Raw genomic sequence first — 24,424 nt, 5'->3', positions numbered from 1 at the left:
CAATATTTCTTTAAATTCCTTCAAAGCTAAGGCCACATTTATATGGGCACGTTGTGGATTCTGCATTATTGGATATCTGCTACAGCAGCTAAGTTGCCGTATCCACTCTCAGGGCCTCAAGCTATTTCTGGGACTTGTTGCTCAGACTGCAGACTTGCCTGTTTCTGTTTTGGACTGCAAACCAAGCTAATCACATTCCTGGATTGTAGCAATTAACTCCACCTTACCATAGGATATACTGTATATTCAGGGAAATTAGCTATAGTGACTGAAGTAGAGCACTTCACAGGCTCAATTTAATGCCATGATTATTTTTAATATGAAGAATGTTCTTTATGGTTTAACTTGCCCCCCCCCAAAACAACAGCTGGTTTTTGCAAATTCTTGTAAGTAATTAAGTAATTCAGCCCTTCAAAACTGCTCTACCATGCAAGAAGATCATGATTGATCATCTGTCTGAAATGAACATGAAGATAATGATAAAATCTAACTAGTTTCTTAATGTTCTCAAGAGGACTGGTCTGATGTCTGCCTAGTGTGGACGATGTTTAATTCCAGTGCAGCTCAACAGCTGAACCCTCATTCTCTCTGGAGAGCAAAATACTTTCTTGAAAGTGTTCTGTATACCACACGAATGAAATAAAAACCCTCCTACATTCAAATGCTGAAGTTGTAATGTAATTCTTGATTATTTACATTAGAACAGTAGCTGTGGCTATTGGTGCTGAATAAAAATGTTTCCCAAAATAATTAGTTTGGGCCAGTTTCAATCTGCATGAGAATACACATCAACTTCTGCAGATAAAACACAATAATTGCAAGACACCTAAATAATTATATAAGCTGACAATACACTGAATTATAACTAAGGTATTAAGGTAATTTTTCTTGCCTTTCCCTGAAAAATATTCAAAATAGCTGCATGATAACTGCTAAATGAAATGTCTAATTTTGCTGCCTGCTGAGATCCTAATGCAAAATCTTGGTTTTGCATTACAGGATTTTTTTTTGTTAAAAGTGATGCAGATTAACTTTTTAATAGTGTGAGTAATGAAACTGTGACATGCATTTTCATACCATCCTCATAGTTAGAGCAGTAAAGCTGTAGATACTGCAGATCAGAAAAAAAATTAACAGTTCTGTGTGTGTCGGGGCGGGGGGGGAAGAACCAGATCAAGAACCCTTCACAACTAGGAAAGTGAGAAAACCAGTGTGCTTCAATTTGCAGCAAAGGGAAGGGTGAAGAGAACATAGTAAGTGTCTCTGATAGGTTGCAGAGTAAAGCAACTTATTTACGCAAGTCCATTTCCACTGTTGAGGCAAAGGCCACCGACAGCCGTTTGCCAGAGTCCTTGCTGCTGGGCCAGTCCCTCAAATGTCCCTAGGAATAGCCCCTGCTTGAAGATCCCTCCTCTCCCAGGGATGAGGTCTCCAGAGCTTCTGTTGGCCTTTCTGTACCACTGGGTTTTTATGGGATGGGCTTGCTAGAACTGTGCCCAGCCCTCTTCCTTGGATCATCCTTGGCCAAGTTGGATCAAAGCGAACAAGGTAAAGATTGACTTAAAGCATAGCAGTGAACTGCATAGTAAGAAAGAAAATTAAAGCGGAAATATACAACCAGAAAATAATAGAGTTCAGAGGACTCCACTTTGGTGAATGTAACAATACCTGAATGGTGTAGTGCAGGATGTGCTTAAAATTGGTGTAGATTTGTAACTATGACTTAATCTGGGTAGCATTCTGTGGGAGTGGTAAACTACGTGAGCTGTTAACTCATGAATCTGACCAAAGGTCCACAAAGCTGCTTTATCCAAACAAGGATTTTGGTGGACCATTAACAGAGGAAGAGATTTTTCAATGGGGATGAAATCTGGCAATTGAGAGCAAAACACAAGAGTGAAACATTTGGAACTGTCTTCAGAAGGGAATGTACAGTAGATTTCATAGATCCCTGGCCTCACAGAAGACATCCCTGTAGCCAGTTTAGATCAATCCACAGTGGATTGGAGGTGACTGAGCTGTGGTCCACAACAAGCTTGTTCGAATCCAGTTATATCCAGTTTTTGGTTTGTCCTGTTATTTTTGTGATACCACTCTGGAGGAACATTGTATTATTTCTTAATGCATGCATTTCTAAATGACAATAAATGAGGACTGAGTGTCCTCATAATCTAATCTAATATCACTGGCTCTTCCTTGAGCTTGCTTTGGAGATTGTTGGAATGGGACTGGAATAGGCAATTAACTTGATGGCAATTGGAAACTCAAAAGGTCATTACCATAGATGCTGCCTGAGACGCTGAGTTCCTTCAGCTTTTTGTGTGTGTTGCTTTGGATTTCCCGTGTCTGTAGAATTTCTTATGTTTCGGCCTTAAGTCCAATCCTGCTTCATGCAACCTACTGTGATTGTATGGAGCTTCTGTCCACTCCTCAGCATATAGTCCTGTATCTTATAGCGTGAACAACAGTTTGTTTTGGAAAGCTAATTTAATATGTTTTATTTGGTGCTCTTATTGTGATCTCTTCTGATTTGGAGAAACCAACTGTGTATTGGGTGATTTATTTGGAGAATATCTCCTTTCATATTAAATTTATCATTTGCCTTTCCTAACACTTTGAATGTGGAATATTGTCTGGGTTCAGATCTTTCCTTGTGACCCTCTTCCCAACACTTTCTCATCTTCACCCCTCTATCACCTGATACTTCCCTGCCATCCATCAATCTTGTTTTCAGGTGCAATATGCTTATCTTTCTCGGCTGCACTTTGGCTTGTTTGTTATTTGAGCAGCAATGACCTTCAATTTTCCTTTGATCTCAGAAAATCTCACTTTAATTAACTTGGATCTATTTCAGGGGAAAGATATGTGAAAAATATTTAAATTATTCTTGTATGTGAGGCCAAAAAGGCTGAACAACTATTAAATACAGATTTTTACTGATTTCTTGATAATGTGGATTCTAAACCAGGGAATGTACAAATATTTATTTCATGGTAAAATTACCTTTTGAATGTTTAACATAGAAGGAATTGTCAAACTTTAGCAAAATCTGTGTATAAAAGTTGTGTAATTAAACTGATAAAAGCTTCACTATATTCTTTAGAAGCATTGTTATCAGCCTAGTGTTCCTCAGTACATTAAATGCATCATTACTTTTTCTGTTCCTTGTGCAGGTACAATTAGGACAGCAGATCTTCTGGACCACGAAACTGCTTCGCATTACTGGCTCACAGTGTATGCCACCGATCTTGGAGTTGTGCCTCTCTTCTCCTTCATCGAAGTGTATATTGAAATTGAGGATGTTAATGATAATGCTCCACAGACATCTCAGCCAGTTTATTACCCTGAAGTCATGGAGAACTCTCCCAAAGATATGTCCGTTGTACAGATTGAAGCAGCTGACCCAGATTCCAGATCAAGTGACAGGCTGAGCTATAAGATTACCAGTGGCAATCCGCAAGGTTTTTTCAACATTAATCAGGAGACAGGTAAGTGTTAATATTGGATAGAGCTGTCATGCTAGATGACTGAGATAGCAAGTGAGATCTGGTGAACATGTTAGAAATAGATGGGAAAGTGAAGAAACAGTAGAAGCAATGTACTTAAGGAGAACTGGTAAGTTTTTTTGTGAATAACAAATTACAGTCTGTTTCATGAATTATTTTTCTTCTTCTGAAGTGTTTAAGCTTCCTGGTTCATACAGTTAATTAGTGCTCTTTATTCAGCACATATAAAACGTTTTCCATTCGATTGTGGTTTCAATTCCATGGCATTATGCAAAATTAAGCTATCCTTTCATATTCCGCATAATTGCAGAGCTCCTCGCCCATCTAGATGATCAAAAAGAGGGCTTTGCAGATTATTTCCATGATACAAACAAAAATATATATATTTTTCCCACTGCATATATATACTTCCCACTGCATAAAGGCCACCAGTTTAAATGATCATTCTCTTCCATGGCAACATACTTCATTCAGTACTTACCAGTTTCCACTGGATCAGTTAAATGGAACATATTGTGACCAACCAGCCTCATTCCAATTTGCCATAGGCATTAATGTAAGTCATTTGGGTTGAAACTTTAGTTTTCCTTTCCCTCTGCCTTTTGCTTTTTAAACCTGAGGATGTTAGTGGTCCTTCAAGTGTGGTATCTGAAATTAAGGAGGAGTGTAGGAATAGTAGCACTACGGGTTAAATTAGTAAATTAGAAGATTAACCCTGGCCCTGGTTCAGGAGCATGTTCAGATTTTACCATAGCATCTGGGGAATTTAAATACAGGTATCAAAGTAAGTCTGCAATTCAAGTTTATAGTAGTGCTAGAAAGTTTGTGAACCCTGTAGAATTTTCTCTATTTCTGCATAAATATGACCTCAAATGTGATCAGATCTTCACACAAGTCCTAAAACTAGATAAAGAGAACCCAATTAAAGAAATACCGTAAAAAATGTATAGTTGTTCATTATTTATTGAAAAAAATGATATTAAATTACATGTATTTGTTGGAAATCATATGTGAACCTTTGCTTTCAATAACTGGTGTGATCTCATTGTACACCAATAACTTCAACCAAACATTTCCAGTAACTGTTGATCAGACCTACACATCAGCTTGGAGGAATTTTAGGCCATTCCTCCTTGCAAAACCTGCTTCAACTCTGGCATGTTGGTGGGATTCCTTGCATGAACTGCTTGTTTCAGGTCCTTCCTCACCATTTCTATAGAATTAAGGTCAGGACTTTGACTCTGCCATTCTAAATCATGAATTTTCTTCTTTTTAAGCCATTCTGTTATTGATTTACTCTTGTCTTTTGGATCATTGTTTTGTTGCGTTATCCATCTTCAATTAAGCTTCAGGTGACAGACTACTACACTGACATTCTCCTGTAAAATGTCTTGGTACAATTTTGAATTTGTTGTTCCCTCAACGATTGCAAGCTGTCCACGCCCTGAGGCAGTAAAGCAGCTGCAAACCATGATACTTCTTCCACCATGCTTTGCAGTTGGGATGAGGTTTTGGTGTCCTTTCTCCAAAACATAGCAATGTGCATTTCTGCCAAGATGTTCCAACTTTTGTTTCATCTTTCCATAGAACATTGTCCCAGAAGCATCGTAGAACATTTAGGTGGTCTTCTGCAAACTTGAGGTGTGCAGCAATGTTTTTTTTGGGAGCAGTGGTTTCCTCCATGCTGTCCTTCCATGAACACCTTTCTTGTTCAGTGTTTTTCTTATGGTTGACATATAAACAAAGACCTTAGCAAGTTCTAGGGATTTCTGCAGGTCTTTGGTTGGGTTCTTTTTTACCTCCTTCAGCATTGCACGTTGTGCTGTTGGTGTGATCTTTGCAATATGCCCACTCCTAGGGAGAGTAGCAACAGTACTGAGTTTCCTCCATTTGTACACAATTTTTCTTTCTGTGGACTGACGAACACTCATGTCTTTAGAAATACTTTTGTAGCCTTTTCCAGCTTCATGTATCTACAATTCTTCTTCCGAGTTACTCTGAAAGTTGTTTTGAATTAAGTTGACTTTATTACTTACATCCTTCACATACATAAGGAGTAAAAATCTTTACGTTATGTCTCTGTCTAAATGTGCAATTGATAGTAATTTATAACAAATAGTATGTACAACAGGTTAGTCAAAAAACATAGAAATACAGTTGTGTCAGCATGAGTTAAGCAGTCTATTGGTCTGGTGGAAGAAGATGTCCCGGAGCCTGTTGGTCCTGGCTTTTATGCTGCGGTACCATTTCCTGGATGGTAGCAGCTGGAACAGTTTGTGGTTGGGATGACTCGGGTCCCCAATGATCCTTTGGGCCTTTTTTACACACCTGTCTCTGTAAATGTCCTGAATAATGGGAAGTTCACATCAACAGATGTGTTAGCTGTCCATACCACTCTCTGCAGAGTCCTGCGATTGAGGGAAGTACAGTTCCCATACCAGATATTGATGCAGCCAGTCAGGATGCTCTCAATCGTGCCCCTATAGAAAGTTCTTAGCATTTGAAGGGCCATACCAAACTTCCTCAACCGTCTGAGGTGAAAGAGGCACTGTTGTACTTTTTTCACCACACAGCCACATACGTACAGGACCATGCGAGATCCTAGGTGATGCTTATGATCACGGCATAGTGCACATCAACAGATCTTTCTTGAGAAGAGCAGGCTCTGTGACTTACCTGTCTTTGTGTGTCATTTTTATAGGGCAGGGCACCTCTACAACCCACACCTCCAATCTCATCTTATTGATTGGAGCACCTAACTCCAAATAGCTTTTGTAGAAGGCATTACCCCAGAGTTTCACATACTTTTCCCAACAAATACATGTAATATTGGATGATTTTTCTCAATAAATAAATGAACAAGTTTAATGTTTTTTTTTGTGTTATTTAGTTAATTGGGGGTTCTCTTTATTTAGTTTTAGGACTTGTGTGAAGATTTGATCACATTTTAGGACATATTTATGCAGAAATAGAGAAATTTCTACAGCGTTCACAAATTTTCTAGCACCACTGTATCTAGGTAAAAGTGACCAAGAGCCTACTGGATTGTCTGTAGCCATCTGGATTACTTGTATCCTTCAGAGTGAGAAGTCTACCAGCCTCAACTGGTGTGGCACGTATCTGATTCCAGACCCAATACCATGACTGACTCTTGAAACTTCATCAGTTCAGAAGCAATTAGACAAGGACAGCGAGCACCAGCTTTGACAGCAAGTGAGCATCCTATGAATGAATAAGTCAAAGGAAAAGTCTTAAGAAAATCCATTTTGCAATATGTAAATAAATTCAGTATAGAATCTGAATCCGATTTGTTATCACTGACATATGTTGTGAAATTAGTTGACGTGCAGCAACAGTGCAGTGTAATACATAATATTTACTATAAATTACAATAAGAATATATAAAAAGAAATAGTTCACAAAGGGAGCAAAGTAGTGTGCTGGTGGTCATGGGTTCTTGAACTGTTCAGGAATCAGATGGCAGAGGGGAAGCAGCTGTTCCTGAAATACTGATTGTGATTCTTAATGCTCCTGTACCTCCTTGCTGATATAAATAAAAGACAAAACTATTTCTTCAGTTTTCCAGCTTCAGCAAAAACTATCAACACTTGTGTGGTAAATTTGTTTCGTGTATGAGAGAGGGAGAGATACGGCACATAGTTTATACGATCCTTTCCATGGGAGATTTTTTTTGGATTGCTTATTAATATGAAACTGATTATTTCTGTTTTGGGATCTGGATTCTTGCTACCATGTCCTGTTATGGAGTAACTATCTCCCTAACTAGCTTACCAGCAACTCTTCAATACTGCTCTTGGGGTATTAGGGTATAATGGTCACATTGTTAGACTAGTAATTTAAGACACTAGGAGTTAATTTAATAAGAAAATTTAAAAATGGATGACATGAGTGGTGATGATATTTAAAAATATAGGTTATGAACGTAGAGCTGCTTCACTGAAGTCCATTAGAAAAGGACTGTTCTTGCCAACTCGAGTCTAAACTTGAACTGTCCATAGTAATGTGACTGCATCTTAATTGCCACTTAGTTGAAGTAGTTCTACAATTTAAATGAGTATAAAGCTACTTTCAACTTAATCACCAGATTTGCTAAGATGCACTCAGTTATGTCAATTTAGCAGAGTCGTTTTTGTTAACGTCTGTGTATGTTCTGATAATGTGAGAATTGTTGTGGAAGTCTTGCAAGGAACTGACTGACATTGATTATGCCCTCAGTTTACCTTTAAGCAGGTATCCTAGATTCCTGCATTACTGTTCCTGGGTCTATCTCTCACCTGCAGGATACATATACATGCATTTGAGTGATAAGATTTTAGAACACAGTTGAGAAGGTGTGGCCTCAACATTGGTGCCAGACATCCTTGAAGTGTAGAAGTGTGATGCCATCAAGAGGTACATGAGCAAGTAAAAAGCTGATTAACTTCCTAAGAGCCTCTCTTAGCTGATGTATTGCGGCTACTTCATTTTTAATGTCATGTGTGGAATAAGCACTTAGATTGTAGATTGTTACAAAATGTCTTGAAGTGGTCATTTGCACAGGTAGTTTCAAGTTGAAGTCCAAGTTTAAGTTTAATTGTCATTCAACCAACTATGTGCATACAGCTAAATGAAACAACATTTCTCCGGAGCCAAGGTACAAAACATAGTACATACAGTCACACTCAGCACATATAATAACAATAGTACATACAGTCCCCAGTGGTCAGGGAAGATAACTTTGCAAGGTAGAACTACCGTTGTGCTCTGATGGATAGAACGGGAGCATGTATCCAGCAGGAAGAATTGGATCATCATCAGTTTGGAAAATCGGTAGCGGTGCAGTCTCTACACCATGTCCAAGCAAGCCATAACATCAGCAAGAGTCCGACCCTGATTTAACAATGAATGCAATGATACCTGTCTGGAGTAGTGCAGGATGTGCTTAAAACTGGTGTAGATTTGTAAATCTGACTATATCTGGGTAGCATCCTGTGGGAATGGTAAGCTGTGGTTACGCTTTAAAGGAGCTATTAACTCATGAATCTGATCAAAGGTCCACAATCCTACTGTGTCCAAACAAGTGTTGGTGGACCATTGAACAGAGGAAGACATTTTTTTAATAGAGATGACGTTCGGCAATTGAGAACAAACACAATGGTCAAACATTTGGAATTGTCTTCAGATAGGAGTGCAGAGTAGATTTCTTAGATCCCTGGCATCACAGAGGACATCTCTGCAGCCTATTTAAATCACTCCACAGTGAGTTGGAGCAGACTAAGCTGTGGTCCACAGCAAGCTTGATTAACGGTTCCGATACATTTATATCACTGGCATCTGTCCAGCCTTGTGTAGAACCATCCTGTTCACAAAAAGGAATTCAAATCCTATCAAGCTGATCAGTATCTCGACAGTTTGCAGTAAGGTAATGAAAGTTGTCATCAACTCTGTCAAATAAAATCCGCTGTGATTCAATGTTATAAATCAGTAAAACATGAAACCGTTCAAGGTAGTGAATACTTTTTAGAGGCATTGTTTACTGTGACTCAAGCAACTTTCCAAGGGCTGTTCTAAAGTATCTGCTCAAACCATAATTTTTACCACGGCAAAGCAAGCAAGCACTTGAAAACACCTCTGTTCCAAACATTCCCCCCACCCATGTCGCACACTCCACACATATATCACAAATCATAGAGGTCCTAGCCAAGCATGTCCTGCAAATAAACATTTACTATAAGAAGCGCAGTTTAAGAATGACTTTTAAAGTGCAGTTCAGTTTTTGGCAGTAAATGCTAGCCAGTGATGCCTGCAAGTCTGAATTAATTTCGAAGTATGAGATTGCTTGCTTCCGTAAGGTATTCTACCAATTCTGTTTTCCTCTACAATTGATATGCTTTGCTTTGTCTGGTAACCTTACTCAATATGCATGTCTAAGACGTGTGTTATGTTTGAAATTGATTTTGGCATTTCAAAATGAAATTAACACTTTGAAATTTTAACTAGATTCTGCAATAGATCAAAACTATTTTAAGTTTGCTGTTTGTAGATACATGTGTTTGGAATGAAGCATATTAATTATAATTATTGTTTTGGCTGGCCTGATATTATAGGCAGTGGAACTTTAAGTAACATTTTAATGTTTATGAAATTAACAAAGTTGGATAAGTATTAGAAACCTGCACTAACTAGTCAAGAAATGCTTTTTCATCTTTTTGAGTTAACCAATTATCTCAATGCCATAACCTCTTCTGAACTGTTGTGAAAATTCTTCTGATTCTTTTTCGTAAAGTTTCTTTCTCATTGATGTATAGGCTCGTAACCCCCCCCCCCCCGGTTAGGAAAAGGGATGACTTTTTTTTAGATCATAGAGCCACACAGCCTAGAACTGTGGCACATCATATTTATGAACTTACAGTAATCCTACACTAATCCAATTTTGCTCACCCCACATTCCCAGCCTCTACCACTCACTAACACACAAGGCAATTTTAACAGCGGCCACTTCGTCTTCTAAATCCCACTTCTTAGGAAGGATTCAGAGCACTTGGAGGAAATCCCCAAGCTTGATTTCATCAATATGATTCTAGTACAAACAGTGACATTTTATAATTTTATAATTTTCCTATAGGCACTCAGGAGCCACAAATGTTTGTTAACGTCACCTGCTTTCTGTCTCTAAAGCAATTTCGTTTGCATGCTGTTACTATCTACTAATTACACAGACACCCATAATTCCATCCCCTCTCCTCAACAGAGCCGCACATTATAAGGATGCCATGGTAGTGTAGGGGTTAGCATGATACCATTACATCACAGAGTGCTCTGGAGTGTGGAGTTCAATTTTGGCACTGTCTGTAAGGAGTTTGTACGTTCTCTCCGTGACTGCGTGTGTTTCCCCCAGCTGCTAGGGTTTCCTCCCACAGTCCAAAGATGTACCAGTTGGTAGGCTAATTGGCCAATGAAATTGTCCCTTGATTAGGCTAGTGTTAAAATACTTGGGTTGCTGGGTGGTGTGGCTCATTCGGTTGGAAAGACCTATTCTGCACTGTATCTGTGAAATAAAAATAAACATGTATATAATAAGTATGTTTTATAGATGTAAAGAGCAAGCTTTCATTTTGTCTTCATTAAATATATATTCAAATATTTGATTAGATAAATGGATTATTGAAAATATTTATGGAAATATTGGTTGCCTAAAAGCATGAAGTTACTTGGTATTTTTCAATTTCACTGGTTATATTGATAATTAAGATCATAAAACCACTTCAGGACTCATCATATGCATTCCAGCTTTTTAAGCACTGTTTTTATTTTATATATAGATACCTTAATTTCTCAGCCATGTGGACTTGACTGGTCTGACTTTATTGAGAACTTATTGAAACCAGAACTTAACTGTTTATAAATCTATGGAGAAAACAGAATGTGGGTGGTCTCCAAAACATTACTGGCTTTCCTTTCCTTTCAATTAAAAAAAAAATTTGCAAATTCAGTCTTTTCTTTGTGGTTTCTTTGAGGCCTCCAGTAAATTTATGTCTGTTTTTTTTGGGAAGCCAAGATCCTGGAAATTAGAGGAACAATAGCATCAATTGCAGATAGCTATTTCAAAACACTCCAGACAAAATCTTCTGTTCATTTTTGGTCTTTTTTTCTTTCTTCTTGAACAGATCTGATATTTGCTGATATATAAATATCCCTAGGTGCAATAAAAGCCCCATGATTAATGCAATATTGAACTTTCTAGGGCCTGTCACTCTGACTTGATGTCAATGATGTCACCCATCATCCACCCATTCAATCCAATTGGAATCACTAAACTGAACAGAGGATTAGTGTCAGGTTTATACTTCGCAGCATCCTTCTGCCAAGCTCAGTTAACTCAAAACTAACTGAGGATTTAACCTAGAAAGTTTGTACTCAAATGGCCAAACAGCACACAACAATGCCTTTGCTGAGACAGTAGATTGCCTCTTGGTGTTCCAGATGCTGGGAATTTAAATTGGAAAATTAACTTCTAGTTCATGAATTTTCATATGTAGATGTTAAAGACCGTCATCAGATGTGGTGTCTCATTTCCCATTAGGTGCTGTTACCATATATTGGGAACATCAAAGCAGATGTTTTTAGCAATTCTTTCTTAATTGGGTAGTTTGCGTTCTTGAGAATTGAACTCACTGCTAATCTCTGTAAATATTCTTCAGATTTAAACTTCAGATCTTTGACAAGTTGTACAAAAGAAGCTTTGAAACTAAATAAAACGTGAATATAAGAATATTTAGTTCACTTAATGGTTTTTCACTGTCAGTAACTTAATAGTGCTGTTGGCTGAAGCAGGTTAAGATGAAATAAGGCTACTGTTGTGAACAAACTGTAGTAATGCAATAAAAATTCTTTGAGAAATTATTTCTACTTTTTGTGCTATAGCATTCACAAAAACGTTTGGAAAGAATTGCAAGGTTATTCATTTATAATAATGACCAGCATTTTAATTTAATCATCCAGTCATCCATGAAGCAAAACTTTGGAATCATTGTCCATTCAGAAATCTGTTAGTGGGAAGACAATAAGCTGTTCCTAAAATGTTAAGTGCGTGTCTTCAAGTTTTTGTACCTCCTCCTTGATGGTAGCAATGAGAAGAGGGCATGTCCTGGGCATATCCTGACATCAGTGAATGATCATATATTTAATGTTTAATAACTTAATAGCTCGATTGTGCTTCTTAACTGGCAATTAAAAGTATTGCATGGGTCAGCAGATTCCACAGATCTACAGTAGTCTGTTGTGTTTGATCCAACCTTCTGGTCACCACCAGCTCCCCCTCTCCGCCTCCCCTCCCCCCCCCCCCCCAAAGCAAGCAGAAACACACACACACTCTCTTAGATTTCACTCATTGTTGGTCTTGACATTAAATCCATTGGTAAGGATCAGTAATGTTTTGGTAGAGTGACTTCTCTTTCCACCCCACCCCCACCCCCATATGTTTAAATTGAATTGTTCATCTGAATGAAGAAGCTAAGTGGTTCAATGCTTTCTTTTACTTTAATTAATATTATTGTTTTAATTAATACTGATTATGTTTTTATATTTAATTATCTGTCTTTCAGCTTCAATGTACTTTCAACATCATGTAAAAGCAGTTGAAAAAGACCTTTGGCGGTAAAGTTAAAAGGCATTCAGGGCAATCATGGGTGGGGAGCTTGTGGTTCACCCCCTGAGGCCTAGTTGGCACATATAGACCATTATACTTCACAGGGCAGCTTTAGCAGTGAGGGTTTTGGATCAATTGAACCAGGGGTTGTGAAAAGGTTAATGTTGCCATGGAGATCATCAAGGGGGTTAGTGAGCACAAGGCTGGATCAAGCATAGTCAGGTCCAATGTTTCACTGTTCTATAGATGGCTCTGATTTATCATCTTTTTCCAAAAACTGTACTTTGTGGTTGTAGGATGATAGAAAAGTAGTGCAATTAGAAGACTGAATAAACCAAAGAAAATTTTAGGCCTTAATTAGCCTGAAGTACAGCCTCGTATTTCAGTAATGTGAGTAGCAGCTGTTGTTTCATAAAAGAAAGTATTATGTACAGGGTTTGAATCCTTGAGGATTAAAGAAGAGCTGCAGAGCTGTAATTAAGTTGCTGGGCATTCTTTTTCATCTTTTGGAAGTATCCACTTCATAGAATTGCTGCAGCCTTATTTTAAACGAAATGAAAAGTGTGTATGAAATTTCTGCCCCTCTCCAGTGCCAGATAATTTTAAACTGTGCTTGAGGTCAAGCCATTTGTAGTGTTCATGGTGAAGTTCTCAGCTATGGTGTTAGGGTATCGTGGGATCAAGTGAAGTAATTGGCTTTCAGATTTTATCAAGTTACAGGATTTGGCCTTTCTAATGTAGAATACTTGGAGCCCTTTATCTGGATTGTTCCATGACTCATTTAGCTTTTGGCTCACATGAATTCTGCTTAATTTGCTGCTCATATAGTTAACTTCACTGTGCACAACCCCCGATTTGGTGTAGTCCCCAATCATTCATTATCAGTTTGTCAGTGAAGTATTCGACTGTGTTTCTGAAAGTTGTGCAATTTCCTCTTTTTCTGCAAAAGTGGGTGAAACTACAAATGAAAAAAATGCAATACTGTTTTTGTGTATTTGTGGGTTGGAATGGTGATTTATTCTTTATACTTAATGAAATCAGTATGTTATCTTGAAATGTAGCAGAATGTTAATCATTCTGAAAGTAAAGAAGACTCCAGTTGTATGATGCACATTAGATGCACAATGATGCTGTCTGTACAGTTTGATTTGACTGAACCTTTGAAAACTGCTACTACTACTACTACTTCATTATGAAACCTTTTCCTTAACACATCAACCATTTCTGTGGAATTGTTAAGTGAGTGATAGTTCATGACTAATAGTGTTGTGTCAATGGCTAGATGATCCATTGAAGAGAGTTGACGAGTGGGATATTTGCAAGAGCAGTTAAGTTTGACGAAGGGTAGTAGAGATGGAAGAAATGATAGTACTCTAGATCTGTATTGGAGGGACCAGGAGCAATTGCAGGTCAGTGAGATGGCGAAGATTGGCCACTGGAACTGTTTAGCACAGGAAAGGGCAGATTAATAATAGATTAATTGTTGGAGGACAGGAGCTTGCTGGGAGAGGATTAGAACAGTTACGCTAAGCGTAACAAAGGCATAGCTGAACATTTCAGTGACAGATGGACTGAAATAGTTGGAATGAGGGTAGAGCTAAAATTGAATGATAGGTTCAGTGGGGAGAAGTCTCGATTTGTCCAGCTGTTGTTCCACAGATATAGATTTGGCTGGGCAATCTGGGGTCGCCCAGAGGCACCCAGGAAGACCTTTCATATTTCAGTTGTATGAAATGATCTCTCTGCCCGTCATTTCACCAGCTGTGTAGTGATACGTTTTAAAAACTCTTAGTGCAAGCATGGACATCAGAATAATTATGCAGCTTGGCTGATAGGGATGTGATGAAAAAAGATGGATTTGCTGCTTTGTTTTGTTGAAGTTTTTGAGAAAATATGCTTTCATAATGTTCCTCTTTTTCTAAGTTGCACCTTTTGTTTTTCATCGATGTTGAATGATAAGTGTTTGCTTTAACTTGTATCTAATATATTAATTTTGTTTGGATCAATTTTTTAACTTAGTAATTTTGTTTTTTATAAATGATTTGGGCACATATTGGATTCATGAGATTGCAGGTATTGTAATCTGGAGCAAAATAAAACTATGTATCATAGTTTTGAGACCCTGTTGCCTCCAAAGATGCTGCCTGGCCACATTTATCTGCCGTTTTCTGCTAAATTGAATGAAACCTTATCACTCCAATAAAAGATCATTGGTTTAATTCTGTTTACCGTCATATAAGTTTACACAATATTTTATCAACCATTCTTAATCTCCAGGCCGAATAGTTGTCTTTTATCTGATCCTGCAGATCTTGCAACAACACTTCCCTTTTCCTTTGGAAATGAGTTTTCCAATTACATTGATGTCAAATAGCTCACCTCACTGACAACTCATAGCAGATTTTCCATAAGTAGAGACTATTGGAAGGAGGTTATGTACTGTTTTAATCTAATACAATAATGTCATTATTGTCCAGTGATACACTAGCCCTCATTGAGTCAGGAAGCTCTGATTTCCATCGCAGGGCTTGCAAAGGCAGATAGAAGGTTGGGGGTGCTAGAAAGAGGAAGTGTTAAGCTGCTGCTGCACCTGCCCTTCAGATGATGACAAATAGCTCAGTGCAGATAAAGCTGGACAATTTTCCATGAGAGTTTAACTCTCAACTAAGTTTTCATTCATGACATTACTGTTCATGGGACAACTCTGAATAGAAAATAACTGCCTTGTAACAATTGTGACTGGACCTCCTTATAGTGAAGTACTTGACAGAGCTCTTTGGGATAAGCTGAGCATGAGAAAGTTATAATTTCTTGCTATCTTTGCATGTTTTTGCAGAGGTTTCTTGATGCTGAACAGGGAATGGTCCTTTTCAGTGTTTCAGTCCTTACTCTGGACACTACTGAACCTTTTGGATTGTGATGAACTCAGTCAATACTAACAGATAGTCTGACTTAGAATTTGGTCTGCCTGGTTTCATTATTCTTTGATTATAAATAGGGAACTAAGTTTTGTAAAATAATTCTATGCTGCTAACTACAGTACGTGAGATCGCTCAGTAGTATCATCAGCCTCTCAATATCGTTTCTCCTCACCAGTAATTATTTATGGCTCAGATTGATCAGTATTTGCTATATTTTTATGTTTGCTTGCTGTTTTATGTTTACAGAGCGGCTACTTCAAACAACAGGGATCAGTATTCATCCTGGCATGAATTTCATGACCTGTTAGTAAATGAAAAGAAGGCTGCAAATGATATCTGGACTTGTTTAAACTGGGTTGCTGCATTCTCTGGGATTTTCTCATGACCCTTGCAGACTAGTAATTTTTTTTGCTAGTCAGAAGAAGTAAAGAAGCAGTATGTAAAAGCAACATGTAAAGAAGCAGTAAATTCCTAGATTTTCCAAATTCAGTGTCAAAAGCAGGGACAGTGGGTGTGGTATTTATCCTCCTTAGGGTGAGTGTAGTAAGTATTGGTATCCCACTTCCTTGCACTGTGCTTAATTTCACATGTATTATGTTCCAAACATTTTGGCATGAGTGTTGACAGGTGGCTATATAAAACCTAGGATCTCCTACAATCCTTCTCCAGCAGAGTCGTGTGACATTACCCGGAGAGGCTGCTGAAAAGCTGAGAGGATTCATTCTACTATGCAAACTTGGATGGGTCTTGATTATTTTTGAATTAGAACATCTTGATCACCTTAGTTTATTAGAATCAGTCATGTGACTTTCAAATCCATAAATTGGCATTGGTTTATTATTGTCACACGTAGCAAGATACAGCGTAAAGCTTGTCTTGCATACCATTTATTCAGATCAAATCATTACACAGTGCATTGATCTAGTATAAAGTACTGTAAATCAATAACAATGCAGAATGAAGTGTCAAAGTTACCAACGATCTGCAGTGCAGTTAAGTAAAGTGCAAATCATAACAAAGTAGATTGTGAGGTCAAGAATCCAATTTGTCAGATAGGAAGTCTATTCAAGAACAATAACTGGGATGGGAGCTGTTCTTGACCCTGCTGGTACATACTTCCACACTTTTTAAAATCTTTTGCCCAATAGGAAAAGAGATAAAAGGTAACGTCTAGGATAGGTGGGGTCTTTAATTATGTTGCCTGATTTACCAAAGCAGCGAGAAGTATAGACAGTTTATAGAGAGGAAGCTGGTTTCTGTGATGTGCTAGGATGTGTCCACAGCTCTCGACAGTTTTGTGTAGTCAGATGCAATGCAGTTGCCATACCAAGCGTTGAGACAGAATGCTTTCAATGGTGCATTGATAAAAATTTGTAAGAATCAACAGGGATATGTCAGATTTCTTTCTTCTCCTGAGGAGGTATGGCATTGGAGAGGTTTTTTGGCCATGATACCAATGTGTTGGATCAGTGTAGGCTATTGGTGATGTTCACACCTAGGGACTTGAAGCTCTGAACCTCACATCATTGATGTAGACAGAAGCAGGTATACCCCCCCCCCTTCTGAAGTTAATGACCAGTTCCTTTTGTGAGATTGAGAGAAAGGATGTTGTCATGACATGATGTGACATTATGAAGCACTCGTTTGCCTTCCTTACTGTGACTTGTCATTACTTGAGACGTAGCCCATTATCATCTGCAGACTTGTAGCTGAAGTTAGTGCAGAAGCTCAGACCAAAATGGTGCCAGAGATGGGCGACTTGTTGGAAGCTGCTCCCTGCAGATCTACTCGTTACAAATGCTCTACAAATTGTGCTGCAGAGATTGTCAGGTACCCGTTGACAGTACGTCTAGTGACAACAAGAAGACAGTTCTAATTCTCTGCTTTTCTTGGACAGGAAGTATTAGTACAGGAGCAAACTGGAAGAAGGCGAAGCCATCCAGAATATAACCAATCATATTTCACTTTTACGTTCATTACAAATGAAGTGTACGGTATGTTTTCTTGAATGTCTAAGTAGCAAAGAGGCTTCTTCACTTTTTCTCATTTGTTTGTAGAAATCAAGCTTTTAAGTGTGATTACTACTTGATGGATAACTTAGTATATTTTTAAATAACCATGGGTGAAATTACATTATGAACTGGAGATGTTAGAAAAACTGCAGGCCTGAATTAATCTTGACAGATTTTCTTGACATTGAATGAAATGGAAATTATTTTCTGCAATACCTGGAAATCATTGTACTGGATTGCTGTGATTCTATTTGTGGGATATTTCACTAAAATCCTTATGTTAGAAATATTTTCAAGGATGAGGAAATGGACCTCTATGAGGTTAATCCCTATAAAACATGGAGGAGAGGGAAGGAAAAGGCTTGGGCTGTCCCATATATTCTTTTATAGTATTGGAGGAAGATTCTAGCTAGCAAGGAAATAAAAATGCACAACATATATTGTTGGTGGTAATCAGGCCTGTTGGATAACCACTCCTCATTCTCTGCCTGAGCGTGGAGGAAACGGTAGATTTGGGACCCAATATATTAAAACCACTGGGGATCGCCCTGCCAGAAGGAAAGGATTATTGTGGAGTGAAATTCCTTCTGAAGTTTTATTAACTCCCTTCAAGTTTAATGTAATTTTTCCTTGTTGGTAAAGACTTCTTTGATAATTCTGATTTGGACTGGTTTTGGTTCAGTAAATATTGATGACAGCATCTGGTTTTATTGTTTGTGGGTAGTGCTGTGGAGCCACTGGTCTCATAACATTGATCCAGGTTTGTTCCACTTCGAAAGCTGGCTACATATTTAAGACAAGCTTGATGTAGTATATTTTTTCCCATTGGAAAGAGACCACAGAAATCTTGGTTCATTTTTCATGGTATGGAGAAATACCATAGGCCATAAAACATTACAGTACAGTGCAGGCCCTTCAGCCCATCATGTTCTGCTGATCCTTTAACCTACTCTTAAGATCAGTCTAATGCTTCCCAGCTACGTAGCCCTCCATTTTCCTTTCTAATCCTTTCGCCGATCCATGGTCCCCTTTCACTTTTGAATTCAGGGCATCCATGTAATTTCTAGATTCTATACTTGTCCCTTTTGATTGGGAAAAACATAATAACATCTGATACAGTAGGACCCCCTCCCCTTTACATTGAACATCTGTGTAAGGGGGACCTCAATATTACATGGCCTGGTAACTGTTTCCAAAGATACTTTACAGTTCTGTACAGCACTAGTGCAGTGGCCCTGGTTATCAGCTGGATAGGAAGGTACTGTTCAAGTTGTAAAAATAAAATCACTAGAATCACTCAGCAAATCAGGAAGCATCTATGGAAAGGGAAAGAATAAATGTTTCAGGACCTGGACCTTTTTACCAGTACTGGAGAAAATGAGCAAAGCAAATTAGTTTCAGTAGCAAAGAAGGGAATATCTGAGACAAAACATGTCATTGCAACAGTTAGAAGCCCATTTTGCTCTTTTCTCTGTATTATGTGTCAGTCATCATTCTGGCTCACTTCTGCTGTTTCCATTAGAATAGTCGGCCCTGCTCGGCATGTCCCACAGTCTCGTGAATAATTGTACATTATCCTGATAAAGAAGCATGATAAGCTTTCATCAAAAATGTTAAATAATCTGGTCTCAACCTACAAGAAGCATTTCTTCATTCAATCCATTCCTCCTCCACTTTCTCTGCTGCTGAAAACTTACTTGTTTTCTTTCTCTCTCAGTTCTATCAGAGACCATGACCCAATATACAGTACTTACTTCTTGTTCTCTTTCCTGAGCTGCCACCTGACTTATTGGGTATTTCCAGTGGGTTTTTTTTTTATTCAGGCTTCAAACATTTTCAACTTCTTTAATGTTCATTTTGTTATTCATGTAGTATGCCTTTGGAAAAGATCATTAGGGTCAAACACCCTCTCATGTCCCGATTCATGAAAAACTACCAAAGGATTTAAATACTTGATCCTCAAGTTGCTCTGACAGTATTTGAATCCAGTTTGATAAAAGTTGATGTTGGAACTTTTGAACCTGTGGGGGCTTCTTTTGATCTTATGTTTACTTCGCTTGCCCACGTTTCAGTATTAAGGATTAATGAGTGCAAGCTTTGGTGTTGGGCCTAATTGGAAGTCTAAGGGCCAAGATAATTTCTTGTCCATGGGTATTCAGTTTCTTTGATGTACTTTGTGGGAAAATGGAATTTATCTTCTAAAAAGAGAACTGTCACACATCATGTAAAAGAGGCAGTGATCTTGATATTAACAATCCCCCACAGTGTCACACTAATGACAGTCCCAGCTTAGGTTTGAGTGGTTAAGGACTTCAATACAAAGAACGTCTTTCTTCCCTGCCAGCCTTTTTGTCATTAAATGATATTGAGCTGTGACCTGTGCCGTAGGTCATAGTGCTCCTTGGTGTAATTGTGAGAAGTAAGGACAGTCCTCTTACAGTAGAAAGTCCCTCTGGATTGCAGATGATGTGCTCTCACTCTGTTTAGGAGTTCCGAACTGGCCCTTCCTCAGATGAGGGAATAACTGATTGTGCTGGCGCTGGGTAGTTTGTAGTCAATGAGGAACATGCTGATGTAAGCATTTTCATTGTCCAGATGTTCCAGGTTTTAGTGAAGAGCCAAGGAACTGTCATCTGCTTTGACCTGTTTTGACCTGAGGCAAATTGAATTGGATCAGGCAGCATTTGTTGTTTTATCACCAACCTCTCAAAGCACTTCATCACTGTGAGTGTAAGTGGTACTGGATAATGATTGTGACAAGGAATAGGGTAGCAAAAGGGAAAAACCAGCTGTGTCTGAGACTTTGCTCTAGCCCTGTCCAATAGGATGTTCAGCTACCAGACAAAAAAAAATGAAGAAAGCTTTGTTGGAAAAAGCATTGTCTTGCCATTGAGTTTCACAAGACATCGATCCCTGTTTCTTGGGCTCGTCCTTGGCTACCTTATCTTCATCGGGATTAATGTGTCCAAATCAGATCTTGTATCTAAATCAATTATAGGAGATGCGAGAAGGAAATCTTGCATTGGTAATAAAATATGTAAAATTTATTTTGAAGGAGCATTTTATGAGAAAATTTACAAAAATGATGCTCGGTGGAATCATTCAGTAGGTTCAATTGGTACACTTAATGTCAGAGAAATGTATACTGAAATTCTGTTTCTTTGCAAACATCCATGAAAACAGAGGGGCACCCCAAAGAATGAATGACTGTTAAACATTAGTACCCCAAGCCTCCCCCACCCCCAGCTCCCCCTTCCTGTGCACAAGCAGCAGTAAGGCAGTGACCTTCCCCCCCACCCATGTTAATATGTTAAAAAATCAAAATTACTTCAGTTTTTACTTTCAGTTCTGTACATATGGTCCATGGTTTTATTGTCACTTTGCTAACACTTGTATTGCTTTCGATGATTCCTTGGAGAACCATGATTAATGTGGCTATAGGCTACAACGGTTGGTCAGACACTTCACATTCCCTGCTCAGCTTTCTTCTGTGCTCTTTTTGTTTACAACAATGATTTCAAATCTGCAGATTGTTCAGTAAATTGTTCAGGAAATGGTTTCAACTCCCCAACAACTTCCCTGGCTTCCTGTAGTAGAAGGAAATGCAGGCAATAAGGAAACTGAGGTTGAGACCAACATAATAGTATCAGGTTGATTGGTTAGGTGATAAACTGCAGTATATTATTATTACATAGAAAAACGTAGCTGCACAGCTGCAGTAATATTTATCTTGGTTTGGCTGAATTTGTTCTTTTTTGGTTAACCCATTCACATCTGACTATATGGTTTGATGATGACTAGCAGTTCTGGAGCATGTTACTACCCAGTTCAGTATATTTTATGAAATTGGACTCCTGGCATGGAGCTTAGTTGCCATGAATAGATATTGTGAGCATCGAGGTCAGTCAGCACTGCAGGATTTTCTGTCTCAGTAGCTAGCTCTGCAGGCGTTTTCATGAACTAAAGTAAATGCATGGAAAATCCTATTAGGGCTCACTGACATCCATGCCTGATTTCCCAGTACATGCTCTTGGTAAATAAGGCACTATGGCCTACAATACAAACTCATAAAGTAACAGCACAGTATGAGTATAAAGTCTAGCAAGTGATAACAATAATAATTTAGGCCGAACTTAAAAACCACCTTTAAGTTTTTCAGGCAGAGTGAGTACATTTTGGAGTTTCTAGAATTAAATGTCACATAAGCAATATATTCCTCGAGTTTTAGGAAAATTTATATTCCTTTAGTAAAAGAAGCAGAGGAGGCATTTATTGTATATGTTATATTCCCCCTTGTACTAATACAGGACAATGCATTGATTAGAAAATATTGCAAGTCCTGTTTCGCAAGCAATTTTTTATGTAATTTCTTTCACTCATGGAAGAGATCTGAAGAAAAGAGAATAATGGTGAAGATGATGACAGTACAAGCTTGCATGTTAAAGTTCAGCTTCTTCAGAACATTCCAGAATATGGAAATGTGCCATTATTATAATATATGCTAATTGGTATTTATATTATGGTCCCCTCCAGTACCACTAATGGACGCAATCCTTGTCATAAGGAGCCCATGGAGATTGCAGTGATTAATTCATCACAGTGTTGTAAAGTATATCTGTAGGCAACAGGAGCCCATTCTGAGAAGATGCTTCATATGTCCAACATTCAACGTAGGGGATCTTTCTGAACTTCTTATGTGACCTACAATATCCAAGTGTAGTAACATTCCTTATACAAAACATGCAGCAGGAATATGTAATATTACTGACAATAACGTTCTGAGATACTTCACAAAGAAGAAAGGGTGTGGAAAATGGGTAGAGTTAAAAGGGATGATTAAAGGCAGAGTCAGAAACACAAAGTGGAAGGAGAATTGGAGTCTTGGGGAGAGAACAGCACAGAACGGACCCTTCAGCGCACAATGTTGTGCCGACCTTTTAACCTAATCAGTCTTGCCTTTCCCTCCTACATCGCCCATAACCCTCCATTTTTCTTTCATCCATGTGCCTATTGAAGAGTATCATAAATGTCCTTACAGTGTTAGCCTTGTGTGTCATTGTTTTTCTTGTAAAAATTGTGCATAATTTATGCTAATTTATGTTTTGCTTATGAGTGCTTTGTATAGGATGCTGTGAGCCTATGATGCTGCTGCAAGTCTTTCATTGCACCTGTGCTTATGACAATAAACTAGACTTTGAAGACACGGAGAGATGTAGAGCGCCCAGTTCTCTCTGCATCTCCAACAGATTGACTTGTGTAGCTGAGAACAGGAAGTGAGTACAGATGGGCAGATGACAGACAGAAGATGTAAGGCAGCGATGACAGCACTTTCTGTACACTTGTTTTAGTTTTGTCTTATGTTAGAATATGCAAATATTATTCAAATCAAAAAGCTGTTTAGTTCACAAACACTTTTACTGGTTTCGTACTAATTTATTTCTGGGTTAGTCATTCCTGCAGCATTTACTGTACATTTTCTTTCAGGAATTAACGTGACACGAGAGGTTCCATCTTAACATTTAAAGCTAGGCTGAGCTTGTAGTGTTTATTGATAAATTTTGAAATAAATATCTGTGTGGGGCTGCTTTGGTACTTAAAGACTGTCAAGTAAGTGGTTGGTTCATTTTTGAAACATGCTGCTCCTTTCAGTACATCAAGGTGGACAATCTATTAATATGCTACTTTTGGTTATCTTCATCTAACACTTCCTTGGCTTCGCCATATGCCTACAAAATTATTTAATCAAAGCAATCTAAGCACACAAGATAATAAATAAATAATAGTTTCAATTATATTTTTGTTTGTTGCTCATTTCTGCCTTTTAATGACTATTTTGTGTATCTGTTTTAGCTGCTTACAAAATGAAATATTAAACCCTAGTATATTGTTACTGCTTTAAACTGAATTGTTTGAATGCCCCTGAAAAATATTGTGCTTCAGGGAAACAGATGATAAAAAATCTGCATATTTGGCTGTCCTAGTATCTGCTGTTGCTGTCAATATTGTGGCAAATCAGAGGCAGCTAAGTTACTTCTGTAAATGCAGAACAGATGTTAGGAGAAAAATATTTTAACATGAAAACACGTTCTCTCTTGAAAGCCAGTGCCTGGTACCTTTTGAAAGTTGTGCCAGCATTTAGTTGCTGTGGCTACTGGCTGCACCATAATAACATTACAGGCTTATGGAATGCTATAGTATAAAGAAACGCATGTTTTCTTTTTCCAGAGGTCATAAAGTAAACAAGATTCCTTCCACAGGGCAGTTATATTTTTAATGATCTGCTAAAGCATTAAGCTAGAGACATTAAACTTTAAATCCTTTCCAACAAAAAAACTTCCATCTATGCAAATCAGAATACTACTCCGGTTTGCAGAATCCACAAAATACTTTTTGTTTTGGCAATGTTTTCCTAGCTTGAACTGAAAGTGAGGATGAAACCTATGTTATGTCTGGGATAAAGCGTTATAAAGATGATTGACTTCATTCATAAAATCCTGGAGAAGGAATAGATCAAGGTTGACTAAAATAATTAAGTCAAAAATGATTGGGGTACGACTTCTTTCTTTCCTGATGGATAAAATAGTGCCTTAACTAGTAATTTACTTCCTTATGGGGTGCACAGAGTTTAAAATGATTATAATTGCTTATTGATTTGCTGTAAAACGTTTAATTCAGTTCTACAAACAGCATTGTTGCAAATGAGTGTTTAGCTTTTCAATTTTCACGTAGCAAGAAGGTACATTAAACCAGCAATGTGTAGTAGAGCCAAGCACATTTTTTTTTGTATGAATGCCTAGTTACATTATTCTGATGCACCAGAAGTCTGGAGTGAACACA

The 24,424-nt window shown here is 38.1% G+C and overlaps 1 protein-coding gene across 4 annotated transcripts in view; it reads left to right on the top strand.

Moving 5' to 3' along the window:
* The window catches only part of fat1a (FAT atypical cadherin 1a), a 173,624-nt gene that overhangs the window by 43,783 nt on the left and 105,417 nt on the right, over positions 1-24,424 (top strand). For all 4 annotated transcript variants that reach the window (XM_072252625.1, XM_072252624.1, XM_072252623.1 and 1 more), the window contains exon 3: positions 3,174-3,488. In XM_072252625.1, the coding sequence (XP_072108726.1) occupies positions 3,174-3,488 (315 nt within the window). The remainder of the gene's footprint in view (positions 1-3,173; positions 3,489-24,424) is intronic.

The sequence above is a fragment of the Mobula birostris genome, chromosome 3 (assembly GCF_030028105.1).
Source record: "Mobula birostris isolate sMobBir1 chromosome 3, sMobBir1.hap1, whole genome shotgun sequence".
Taxonomy (NCBI): domain Eukaryota; kingdom Metazoa; phylum Chordata; class Chondrichthyes; order Myliobatiformes; family Myliobatidae; genus Mobula; species Mobula birostris.
Note: the sequence above shows the minus strand (reverse complement) of the source record. Positions and strands in the feature narration are given on the sequence as shown.